Source organism: Lichenostomus cassidix, chromosome 4 (assembly GCF_008360975.1).
Source record: "Lichenostomus cassidix isolate B80296 chromosome 4, HeHo_3.0, whole genome shotgun sequence".
In the NCBI taxonomy this organism is placed as follows: Eukaryota; Metazoa; Chordata; class Aves; order Passeriformes; family Meliphagidae; genus Lichenostomus; species Lichenostomus cassidix.
The window spans coordinates 38,957,748-38,971,105 of NC_139484.1; the positions used below are offsets into that span (position 1 = coordinate 38,957,748).

The following is a 13,358-nucleotide window of genomic DNA, read 5'->3' on the forward strand; positions in this document are numbered from 1 at the left end:
GTGGATTCCCTTAATCTTATCAAGATAAAAGGGGGCAAAAGGAATCCTTTTGCCATTGAGCACAAGAAATCGCTAGTAATATTAATGACTCATGAGAAGTAATTTGTAAAACCACTCCTATCCTGGGGAATGTAATGAATATTAATGAATTTTACCTATAACACTGTGCCTTTGTAGGCACTGGTGAGTGTGTTTGGTGGAAACAATTCCCACACATCCGGTGCACCGAATAAAGCAAATACCCACTTCTCTGACTTGGTCTCTGAAGTGTCTCTGAGCTCAATTGGGGCAAATCACATAGATGTTCCCTAGCTGCTTTGAAAAGCTCCTTGAGTTTAGAACGTGGTTGTCTGATGCACTCAGACTCTCCATCCTACTTCTTCCTCCAGTTTTTTTTCTCCAAATCACAGGGAGGTTCTTTCCACCTATCCTGTATCCAGACAAGCTTCCTTTGACCTTGCAGAGCCTGATAGGTAACAGACCTCTTATGCAAGCACACACTTCCTTTTCTCTCTTCCTTTCATCCCCAGACTTCAACATCCCATCACAAATTTGTTTTGCTGTCGAGGACTTTTCAGTCTCCCTGTCGTTCCCCGGAAGGCGAGTCTCCAAGCACCGACCAACACTCTTTTACAGTGTTTCCACACCTAATTAGCTGCTGGTTTTTCTCCTCTGGAAGCTAGATAAGCAATGTTACAGTAACAAGTAGATTCACATTAGACTGAGGTAGTCATGACATGGCTGTTTGTTACAGTGTGATGTCTCCAGATGTCAAAGAAACATTTCTTCCCTATGAGATTAAAAAAAAAAAAAGAAAGAAAACAAAAGATATCCATATCCAATATAATTAAGTACAGTCATCCTTGAAAAAAGGGAATACATGGAAAATAAAATCCTGGCATCTAAATGTGAAGCTCTTAAGCAAAACTTGTCAGTGCTTCAAGAAATAAAAGTGAAAACTGTACCACAAAACACTAGATGCATTATTAGTAGTATCTTTAATAACAGGAAAAAATATTAAAGTGTCGTATTGTTTACAACACAAAATTAAAATTTTAATTTTAATCAGTCCTGTTTACCCAGCAACATTCTGATTAGCAGTCAGAGTTGACTGAACAGTGGGGGAAAAAAAACCCTCTCACAACAAGATATGCCACATAAAAGACTTCTGCACGAGTCAACAAGCAGCAACAGCAGAGTCACACAGCCAGCTAAAGAATGTACCCAGGTCTCTGGCAAACCAAGACACAACTTATGCCTCTGAAGCAGGGATTTGAATACATTTCGTTTCCTCTCCTTTGGTGCGGGGAGCCTTCCTGAATATTTGCATGGCAGAATTGAACTACACATTAGCTTGAAACAATGGAGGAATAGGGAGGTGCAGAACTGAGCAAGAAATCCCAGGAAACCACAGGCAATTGCTTCTTTATTATGCATATTTTGCTCCTGGAGCACATTACTCTCATTCTTCTCAGGGCAGGATTTTTTAAGAGCACAGTAAATAATGTCAACAACTAAAAATCCAGCACATCGAGCTTGATTTTCCTTCTTTTGCCTCATATTTGGCAGGGGGAGTGCCCTGTCAGGGGCAAGATTTTCCAGCACAGATCTTAAAGCATAAGAGATAGAAGTAGCAGTTTCCCATTCCAACCCCTATTCCTTAATTCCTTATGAAAAGAAAAAAGCAAAAAACCAGATAGATGCACAAAACAAGTGACTGTAATTCATGTACCCTGTCACATATATCTCCGTTTTAAGTGTTGCCCTTCTGCTGCACAGTTCAGAGAAAGATGGTGCCCTTCTAGTTTGTTATTCGGAGTGACAGGCAGCAGCCCTCCCGCCACAATTATCTGGTGGTGCCTTCCAGGCATGGAGCTGCCCAAGGCTCCTTCCTCCTGGGATACTTCCTCAGCGGGGAAGGGGTTCAAAGCTCAGCCGCATCAGTGTCTTTGAAGCATTCAGATGACATAAATCCACTGCTCCTGAAGATGAGCAATGTTAGGAAGCAAGCTGCTGCGATTAAACTCTTACTGCAGGAAAAAAAAATTTAAAAAATCGAGTGCTGCACTCTTCCATAGCCTGATTAACCACATGCTTCATTAAAGCTTTCACTGCTGTTTAACTGAGCAGTAAATGCCAGGAAGGCAGTGGTTTTTTTGAATGAGACAGAGACAGTTCATGATTTTCTTTTTCCTTTCCCCCTCTCACTCATTTCCTTCGAACCAGAGAAAGTAAACACGTGCATTCAGTGTACAAGGAAGGGAATGTGGATTTAAAGGTTTCATATAGGGTTTCTCAGACAGTCAGTTCTGTTCAATGCTTTTCCACTGTGCCTTTCAGTAGTTCTCAAGGCTAAGAACACGAAGCAGATGCAGACTAAGCACTTGAAACAAGTTTTACCCCTCTGTTCTTAAATCAGAGAGAGTTTTACATTAGATAAACGTGGATTTTAAAGGGGAGATAAATCTGCTACAGGAAGCTTTAGTGGTGCAAACCCTTTGAGCTATCACCACTGAAGAGAGAAAGACTTAGTACCTCACACTTTCAGCCCTCTATTATATAAATCCTTTTCTTACCTACAACTGAGAAGAAACAGCTGCAAATAAATGGCCTTTCAGCTGTGGTCACTTCTGTACTTCATTCTTAAGTGCTCCCAGTGCAGCAGCAACCCAAACCAGCCCTGCTGGATTATTAGAGCACTGCTGGCTGCTCCTTTATGAGTCTCATGCTGCTCCACAGCCATTTCCTGGCTCCCTAAAGCCCACCTGCTCCCCACAGCCCCAGCTGCAGTTCATAAACTTATCCCAGGCACCAGGTGAGAATTAGCCCCAGCCCCCTGCAATTGCTGCTTCGGGGCATCAGGTGAGTCCTCTGAGCTTGGTCCCTCCTTAGTCACTTGCACAGAGACTCCTATGACCCATCTTCAGAGGGAAAAGCCAAGGGTGGCAAGCCAGAATCTTCATTTTTCTTGTTGTCAACAGCTTAAAATCCCCGCAAGATTAATTTTGTTGGCTGATGAACTGCTGCAGCTTCTGCAGTTAGGTACATAGAGCTTTCAGTCTGAGCAATGCAGAGTTATTGACAGTGTTATCATAGGCTATTTGAGAAATCAGAACAACTGTACTGGTCACACCACACTTTTTGTTATCTTTGTGAAAACGTTCCTAATATACAAAGCAATAAAATGCAGTCAGTGATCAAAGCTTCAAAGGTGCAGATTATCCTTTTACTCAGTATGCCAGCCTCTGAAACCACTCTTTCATAAACGCAATTTATGTAAATAAGACTGCCAATTCCTTAGGTTTTCTGACAAGGGAATGGAATAATATTTATAAGGAAAATCTAGATAACGGCAAGATTTAGATTTAACTGTTAAGACAGAGTAATACTGACCTGGACAGGATCTCAGCCTTCTATTGAATGTGACTTCTTCCAATTAATGGTCCCAAAGTAACTCCTAAAGTGCCCCCCAGAGTCTCCTTTCAGGTTGCTGTACCAGGTTTTTCAAGCAGTCCCTAATGAAGCCTGAGCCTGCAGTCACCTCCCCTTCCCTCGGCAGTGGGGTGGTTTTACCATGGGAGTGGTGCTGGCAGCCACGAAAGAACCCGTGCAGCTTCTCTTGGGTGAACCATCAGCTCAAAGAGCCAGTGATTCAAAGTCCAGCTAGAGCAGTGACTGGAGGAATGAGTTGATGAAAACTTGAGTACTGCACCAGGAACAGAACTCCCTGCTGGCTGAGTGGATCAGCTTGAAAGAACAGGATCCACCTGGATCCTCACATCCACTGGATGGATCCTGTTGCAGTGCCTGTCACAGAGCAGTGTGAGTGAGTGTCACACATTGGAATGGATAACCAAAAGGCTGAAGAATCTCTCTTCTTGGAGACACTCACCTGGACAAGGCCTCAGCAACTGGATCTAACTGGAATTCAACGGTGCTTTCAGCAAGGGGAAAGACTAAATACCCTCTAGAAATCCTTCCAGTCCAAAATGTTCTATTCATCTCAAACTTGAGCTTCAGGAGCAGAAATATAGTTTATTATATTTAGCTGTTTCCTTTGTTTCTTCCATTAACTGTTCTTCATTTGGAAGTCAGAGCACTATCTCCTGAACCATTAAAAGACCTGAGAAGTGTCCAGAGTTCTGGACATGCATGAACTAAGGATCAAAACTTTTTTAAGATATGCTCTCAAACATTACCCTCAAACTAAGCACACACTGTCTCAAGAGTTGTACATATGTTTTTCCCTTTCCAAAAAGTTGCCCTGGAAATTAAAGTCCACATACTAGCCTGAACCAACTGACCTTTCTCTGATATCTTGTATGTGTGCCTCTATCAGATAAAAACCTGATCAGGAGAACTCTAAAATCTTATCCTTTTCTCCAGTACTGTTTTTTTGTAACACAACCAGGAAACTCCGGGGGAAGAAAAGTTTATACAAGAAAAAGTACTTTTCCTAAGAACATCTGGACATTGATTCAAAAAACTTTTAAGTTTTGATGCACATTATCTACTCACAGTATCCAAGGGCTAACATGAAATACTTAAAGTAACTCAAATCACAATGCATATATATTTTAAATCTGAACTTAGATTATCAATTATATATGAAGAAAACAGCAATTTTGCTGCAAAACCCAAAAATTCTGCTTCCTCTCTACCCTCTGTTCTGTTGTGAGATGTATAACTCAAAATTCTTCTACTTACTAATTCAGACCAAAGAAAAAGATGTGCTTAAACAGCTTAGTGACATTTTATTAAAGTAATTTTTCAGGTTTCATGCTCCCCCCACACACATATGTGCAAATTTCTTCTTCTGGCACTAAGCCACAGACCAATTTTGACATGGAAAACAGTTGTAGGAAAAAGAAACTCAGAAATTATCTTACAAATGGACACATAATACATTACAGTGATCCCTTTAGTAGTCAAATGGTTCATGAACATTATACTTTATGTAATATCACAAATGCACAAAATATGCTTTCCATATGATTGCAAAAACAGCAGCACTCTGGAGCCAAGTGCATGACTTAATATTATAATAATGAGTCTACTTCAATGTAGTGGATTTTAATAAGACTTTAATAATACTGGTATGAAGCCAAATTACATAATGTCCCAAAATATGAAACAAAGCTTTTGTAGATAAAATAAAAGCTCATTGAAGTATAACCACATTAAAAAAAAACCCAACAAGAACAAAAAAAACAAACAACCACCAGTGTTATCTAAACAAAGCCATTAGGCATATTTAATTTTTAAAAATCAAATTAGAGAAAAGGAACTCAAATCTATTCCCAGATCTCAAGATAAAATTAAAAAGAATATTATTTTAGGCAACATTTATGAAAATGGAGATACTATGTCAGCACTGGGATACTATGTCAGCACTGGGAAACAAGCTAACACCGTAATTACATCTTTTGGCACAGATATGGATATGGGTTGAATATCTTCAATTTCTCTCAAAGGACAAGAAATGATTCAGTTACCTTACAGGTGGAGTCTAAGACTGAGCTATGTTGGATTATCTAGAAACAGCTTAGACAAATAACATTATTTTCTTCCACACATGCAAACAAACTCAGTATAAGAGTCCCAAAGGTAAAGAGCCAAATTATTTACTCCCTCAAGGCCCTTCAATTCTGGACGCCTGGGAAAAACAAGGATTTGAAAGCACCTGTAAAGCTCAGTCAGGCATGGGCAATTCTCAGAACAGTTTCTTCTCTCACCCCTCCCCAGGTATGGCAATGCTAGATAGGAATTAAAAGAAAAAAAAAATCAGAATTTCTTTTTTTGGGAAACACAAGCAGAATACCACACATTCTTAAAGGTGCAAAACCTTTTAAATATTAGTGTTATGCTAGCTGGAAGATTAGCATTTGCAAGGATAACATTTTTTGTTCTTTATTAGGATCAACTGTTAAGATCCACATATCCAACAGAGAGATCAACATACATTAGCATATTCCAACCTACTACTGGTTACAAGTACCACTGTTAAACTGAGTCTCAATCTATGCTGACAGCCCATCAGGGCATGTGGTGATGAATACAGGAAGAATCAGAACAGTTTTCTTTACATACATTGTTTCATCTACGTGTCTCCACTTTTTAAGCAGTTTTGAAAAACCCATAAAAAATTTTAAGCAGATTCAGATTCCACATGACAAGATGAAGTGAGTGGGACATTTTATGCCTTGGATTTCTTACAAGTCTACTTTAGCTACAGAAACCATAAAAAAGTTGCAAGTAACTTCAAGATGAAAGGCATTAGCAGCTTTTTATAAAAGGATAATCACTCTCTTCTAAAGACTTAATGAGCCATAATTCACAGAAGCTTTTGACTTGGTCTGCTGTTAATTGAATCAAAGTCGATGATGATCTTGTTACACTTTGGCTTGAATTCCCTAAAAAAAAGAAAAATACAGATATTAGTAAGTAGTTAAAACATTTTGCTTGCTTTAGTTCCAGCTAAATTTTTGAAGGAATAAAAAAACCACAAAAAACATATCCTTGGATTCACATAGTTTTCTTCTCTGTGGGAGCCAATTATAGTGCACCACACTGAGAGAAACCTGGACAAGAAAGACTAAGACAGAAAGACACATGGGGTGGGTTACCCTGCACATTCTTCAGCTATTGGAGTTTATAAATTACCCAGGAGTCAAAGGACTTTTAGCAACTTAGCTGCAGGTGGTGGCATCATGTTACCAGGTCTGGGAGTTTTGTTCATATATATTAGTATTTCAAATATTTTAATACATATTTTAAGATGTAGGTAGAGATATAGGTACCCAGAAAAAAAATTAAATATACTGCATATATATATATATGCGTGCATATATAAGAGATCTTTATAATATGTTTTGATAATATTGATATTTTGATCAAATTTTTCCTGCCAAGTTTTAGAAAATCACTTTCGAATTTTGTGTCAGAATATTAAAATATTTTTTGTGCAAGGAGAATAGCTCACATTATGCCATGCTGGGTAAAACCCAAACTAGTTAAGAGGGAATAATTTAAAAATTGTAACTTCAGAACTCTAAAATTAATACTGCCAGAAAATGTTTCCTTTTATTATCATTAGAGCATCTGCTACAGCAATTAGCAAGGAAGGTATATGGGGACTGAGCATACATTTTCCAGTCTACCAGTAAACAAAAGATTATGCAAATAGTGTGGATTTAGTGCCTAATTAAGCTCTGCAGTTCAGTTCAAGAGATTCATTAAGTACCACCTACATCCTCAGCAATCGATACAACGATAAGTAACAGTCAACAGAGGAAAGCACATGCTGCTGACCACAGAAACTCTGAATGCTTTGTTCAGAATAGCAATCTGAAATGCAAGAAACATTTCTCACCCTGGAGAAGTTACAAGATTTGACTTGCAAGAGAATGATTTATGCTTCTTAGTCAAACAGTCTTAGTAGACAGCAAATACACTGAAGGACTAAAACTGAATTTCAAGTACTGCTGTGTTTTTCCATGGATGTTTCTTAGCCCAGTAGGTACCTTTCATCCTAAAATTTTATCTGTCAGAATTGTTATGTTTGCAAATTTTTCAAAGTCTTTATATTAATACTGTAAAACTTTTTAGGGTTGCAAAGTCTCCCTGACTGCATAATTAGCCTCAACCACAGCATGTTACTCCTATCAAAGTGGCTGTTGAACAGATTGTCTTTAGGTATCTCTGTCAGTGTCTTAAAAAACCCCACTCTTGAAGCATTTTTCAGATTACCATCACTTTAGGGCAAATATTCCAAGTTTTACACTTTTCTCACCAAAAAAAAAAAAGCTTAGAAGAAACCAAAGAAGACGAACAGCTATATGCACCAAGAATTAATTACAGGTAGCTTGTTTGACACTTTCTTAAATAGTCTGCAACAAAAAGATACTGAAGTTTCAATGAGGATGGGGTAATCCAGAAAGAGAAAAAAAACAAACAACCAAATCAGTTGGTTTTTTTCAGCCCAACTCATGATCACATGATAATTCAGGTTGCAAGGGACTTTCCGAGATCACCTTGCCCAACCTCCTGCTCAAAGCAGGGTCAACAAGGACTCTCCCAAGTACGATGTAACAAACAACCACCCCCTTTGCAATTTCCCTTGCATTCCAGGAACAAAATGAGTGATGGACCATTTTCTCATACAAACGTTATGAAATTGAAATTTAACCACACACAAGACAAAAGAATGGTGCAACAGTCGATCAACCCAGAATCTTTTAGAGAGCAAGCCATCTACAAACACTACTTGCTACATGACTCAAAGAAAAACTGTTGCCCTAAAGGTGGTCTCTTTCACACCCCCCTTTTCTTCCACTCCAGAGTAAAAATAAAGTTAATTGAAAGCTCTCTCACCTATATATAATACCTGCCAAATCAAACATCCGCCGTGCAGCTGTCATTTCTGTAGTGTCATGGTACTTGTCAGACATGAAAATAACCTCCTTTATGCCTAAAGAAGTCATATAGAAAAAATGTTAGAATTACACTGAAAAAAGATAGTAACGTCTGGTGCGTAAAATCAGAAGAGGAAGCATTCATCCACATGCTCTACAACTCCTTGGTACACCACTACTCACAAATGTATGCTCTGTAAAATTGCTGAATGATCTTTGCCTAAATTACTTAGGCAGGGGAGAAATAAAAAGGCTTCAAAAGAGAATTCACAAGCGTTTCACAGCTGATCAACATCTTCCTGTGTTTGCCAGACAGCATGAATATCAATACATTGCAATTTAGTGCTGACCTAAGTGCATAAGGATGAGTGACTACATTGATAACAAGCAGACAATCTACCTTGAAGACCATTTGATTTTGATTCTGTAAATAAGACAATTCTATGAAGCACAAATGCAGAATACCATCATCTTTCCCTCTTCACCTCTCTGTATTTCAAACCATACAGAACCAAAATAAAGAAGCATTCTCTTTACTGCCTTCTTCCTAGATTCCTGTGGCCATTAGTAGTGAGAGACACTCCCCAGAACAGCAATTCATGCTGGGACTGCATGACTTTACTCAATGAGCAAAATATATGCTACTTTAAGCAGAGATTTTTACAGAACTGAAGCCTGCTGCAGATACTGTCTAATCTCAAGAAAGGAGACACATTTAGGCCAGCACACTTGCTGCAGTGGCACAGATTTATAACAATTGTAATGAAAGACATAATTAAAGTAGGATCATAGGAATCTTATGACATTTATGAGCAGATATTTTAAAATCTTCAAATATGTACCATGCATCACATTCAAATTAAAATTTCATGTATATACTCCCCACAGACCTTTTGTCATGCAGAAGTTTATTTCTTTCTGCCCTACTCTGTTCAATGTGCCAGAGCACAGTAAAATTGACAGTAATTATATGCAAAGCCCGTGTTGTTCTTTGGCAGCTCCTGGTCTAAGAGGTTACAAACCTAAATTAGAAGCACGTTTAGAATCACAGTAGATGCAATTAGCACTGGAAAAATTTGGCACCATTCAGATGCAAAAAACCCCCACAAGTAGCATCTTATGAAGTTGACAGTGCAATTAATTTCGATCTAACATCAGCAATTTAACATCAAATACATCTATTATAAGATATCAATGAGCAGGCAGCACTGCAACCCTGAAAAAGCAAGCTGGCACTACTGCTTACCTGCCTGGATGATGAGCTTTGCACATTCATTACATGGAAATAAGGCAACATACATGCTGCAGCCTTTCACATCAGCTGAGTTTTTGTTCATGATGGCATTCAATTCGGCATGGCACACTGATTAAACAAGAGAAGAAACAATTCATAGTACTGATCATTAAAATAAATCGGTCAAACTAAAATTAAAGTGTTACAATATAACTGCTCACATCTTTTCAAAGGCAAACAGCTTGCACAGCTTATCATAAAGGGCAGAGAAGGAAATAAAAGCAGAAATACCAAGATCAATGAAGGTCAATTGTTCCGACCAGGCTGCCGATTAGTAATGATATCATTAAGTGCATTAGCATCGCCATTTGCTAACACCTATTGCAGGCAACAAAGCCTTAGGCTGTGGGCCAAGCCACTGCAACCACCCTTAGTGAAGCAATATCTCACAGCTTCACAACTCTCTGGAGTATCTAATTGCCAGTATAAAACAGCTCATTTATGTGTTTACATGCACAGATAGGAACAGTCTTATGGCTGTAAGAGCGCGCTATGCGCTCTTAAAGGCAGCAAAATCGCCAAGTAAAACCAAGCAGCTCTGTCCTCTGGGCCTCAGAAGGGCTCAGCACTGCTGCAGGATTCTCTGACCCCCTGAATACACAAGACACACTCGACCATAAAAACGTCCAGCTTTAATATTAAAGTGACTTTACTCCTCATTAAAAGGTGCCAGACTTCACAAGCAGGAAAACAAAGTCCTGTATTTCTCCATGGATTCGAGATAGGCTAGGTAGCAACAGACCATCCTGCCCTATTCCACCATAAACACAATAGCTTTTTCTGGACAGACAGCACCTCAGGGTTTCAATGTTTATAAGGTACACATCAGCAGATTATCTAATGTGTTACCAACACAGGTGAGAAGAGCGTAGTTTCTGTGTCATCCACAATGAAGCTCTGAAAAAAAACATTAGGCTCTCTGCAAGAACTTCCTGTTTACTCCTAGGAATAACTGCAAGTTGCATAATTTATATACCTATCTACTAAGAAACTGACTACTGCCCTGACTTCTTAAACTGATGCTGAAGTGTGGTGTGGGTTTGAGATCATTTAGAGACCTGCATGTGCAGACAACATTAAGAGTTTTTCCACTGCTTGTTTTGAAGAATGAATTTTTTTAAAGTAGTTTTCCTCCCCCTTGCACCCATGTGAAAATTCAAACAGACAAAGTTTCACAGCAAAACTTCACAGTAAACTTGGTACTGTATGCTGCCCTCTGTGCGAATGATCTCACCACACAAATAATGGAGTGCAGTACCTTCAACATGCAGGAATCATTGCTGAATAGAAATGTTTTCCGTATGCACTGTCTACGTGGAATTTTCTATATAACAGCTAATGCAGTACAAATTTACAGCCTAACTTAGAGCACACAAATTTTCCCATGCAGACAAGTCACAAAGGACCAAACACTTGCTAAAGAAAGCTCAGTATTGGCTTCTACCATGCCCATGTTATGTTGTCCACATACCTTCCCATAACCAGTAAAGCCAGAAACCAACACAAAACCCAGGAAATTGAAAAGGAAAAAAACAACCTAGAGCCAAGCACCATCACATTAAGGCTTCTTTTATTATTATTACTGTTTCTAGTGCAACTGCTATTGGGTCACGCTGTATTTTAAACATATGCCATTACGTGTACAAGAGAAGCATTTATATGAACCTGCACATTTAGAAAATCCAGAAAATATGCTGAACTCCAAGTATATTACTGAGTTGCACCAATCTTACAAAGCCTTTACAATAAATAGTCAGAGAATTATTTTTCTGGGGTTACAGAGGATTGAGCAAAAGAGGGTGACATTATTTCCACAACTGGAACCAGGAGTTATGTCAACTGGACAGAAACATCACTTTTAAGTTTCTTTGAACAATATATTTGTATTCTAGGCAGCAGTTTAAAATATGGAAGGTCTCCAGAAAGAAGGATGTTTTCAAAGGTTCCCAAAATTAAAAGAGAAACAAAGCTAATTGCTTCAGTAAGTATTTTTCCTTCACTAAAACTCAGAAATCTTCAGCCATAAAACCAGACAAGTTTCATTATTAGTACTGCAACAAGTTTCCTTCCTGCTCTAATGAGAGAAAAAGGTTGTTTTGGCAGACTTCTACAAACCTTCAACAACAAACCTCTTCTCAAGCAAAAACAAGATCAGGCCAAAAATAACTTATAGAAGATAATCAGCTAGAGCAAGGGAAAAGATAAATTTTGCATCCTGACCATCTTAACACAGTCTGAAGTTCTTAACTTCTCTCATGTGGACAGAAGACACAGAGACAGCAGTAAGAAAGAGAGACTAGCCATTCAAAGACAAAAAATACTTAAGTCTCCAACAAACCCAGCAGGTTTCCATTTCAGATAGAAAAGGAGGTAGGTTTTTCATGTGCGCAGCAGCCTAACCAAGTATTTCTTATTGAACTTACTGCAGAAATTAGTGCAGGACCAGAACCTTGCACAGATTCCAGAAGTCATCTTTTTCCATCCAGTATTACTTTTTTTTAGTCTACTGGGCTATTAAATACCAAACCATTTTGTCTCAGTTGCTGTGATTTAAAAGTATATTCTAGGGAGCTATCATTACATGTGTCTTTGTTTTATATATCTCCCTAGACATCTGCTGCTTATAAAGGGATATTATGCCAGATGGCCCTTAAGAAGGTATTGGCATCAGGCAAGTATTTTTAGGCTTTGTCCCATCACTTTTAATTCCCTCTCACTCATTCACCTCTCTCTGACGGATAGGCACTGACTAGGTAAAATAGGTCTATTATCCCCAGATTTTTCCTAGAGATCTGTCCAGCTTTTTTGAGAGATAGAAAATAAATCCAGAAGTCCAAAATCCCTCTTGTTAATGACTAACTAGTTTACATTTGTGGGTTATGAAGTTTTCTAATCAGTTAAGAGCCCCTGCTAATAGTTACAAATTGTTCTCTCTGAGGTAGTAAGAAGCTAATTTAAAATAACCTTTCACAGGTGCACAGTACACAGAACTTTGAAAACTGTATATTTAAGCAGACTAGTAGAACTAAGAATTTTTACAATACCCTATGTGGGGCTCCAGAGTTTTGGGTTTTTAAAAAAATAATATTCACATATAGCCAACATAACATCAAGTCCACAACACTGGTTTCCATTCTGGAAAAGTGGCTTGAAAAGTATTCTCAAAAGGCTTCATTAGCTGAAGAAATAACCATGCAACAAAAAGTTAAATGTGTGCTCTGACATTCCCACCACCTGCTACTATGTTCATGAGAGGGGGAAAAAGAAAAAAACAGATGAATGACTGCTTCATTACTAGTAGTATTAATTGGTAGTGTTTGTATCTCTTCTCATTGCATGCTGGGTTGCGTTGCATAGATGAGGTAGTACTCATCCTTAAGCCCACCTGTAAATAAGACTCCTACTTACCCTATAAATGGTAATTTTTCAGGATTGAACACTTAACATGAACATGTTCCCAGTAGGTTGCAGAGTCAGAAGTACTCTTCCCACACACTAAACGTGCTCTGACTAGCAATTTTATAAGAACCGTAAGACTAGACGAAGTGCTCAGTACTGTTTAAAGGCTTACATGCTTGATGAAGAGCATGCTTGGGACCACCATAACTTTAAAGAAGCAATCAGAGGAAGGGCAATGAAAAATGACTTTT

At 38.5% G+C, this 13,358-nt stretch overlaps 1 protein-coding gene across 2 annotated transcripts in view; it reads right to left on the reverse strand.

Moving 5' to 3' along the window:
- Positions 1 to 5,067: 5,067 nt before the first annotated feature.
- Positions 5,068 to 13,358, reverse strand: part of DCTD (dCMP deaminase) — a 57,942-nt gene continuing 49,651 nt past the window's right edge. For both annotated transcript variants that reach the window (XM_085058742.1, XM_085058741.1), the window contains 3 exons: positions 9,661 to 9,777; positions 8,374 to 8,470; positions 5,068 to 6,413 (listed from right to left, as the gene is read on the reverse strand). In XM_085058742.1, the coding sequence (XP_084914868.1) occupies positions 6,335 to 6,413; positions 8,374 to 8,470; positions 9,661 to 9,777 (293 nt within the window). In that variant the 3' untranslated portion in view covers positions 5,068 to 6,334. The remainder of the gene's footprint in view (positions 6,414 to 8,373; positions 8,471 to 9,660; positions 9,778 to 13,358) is intronic.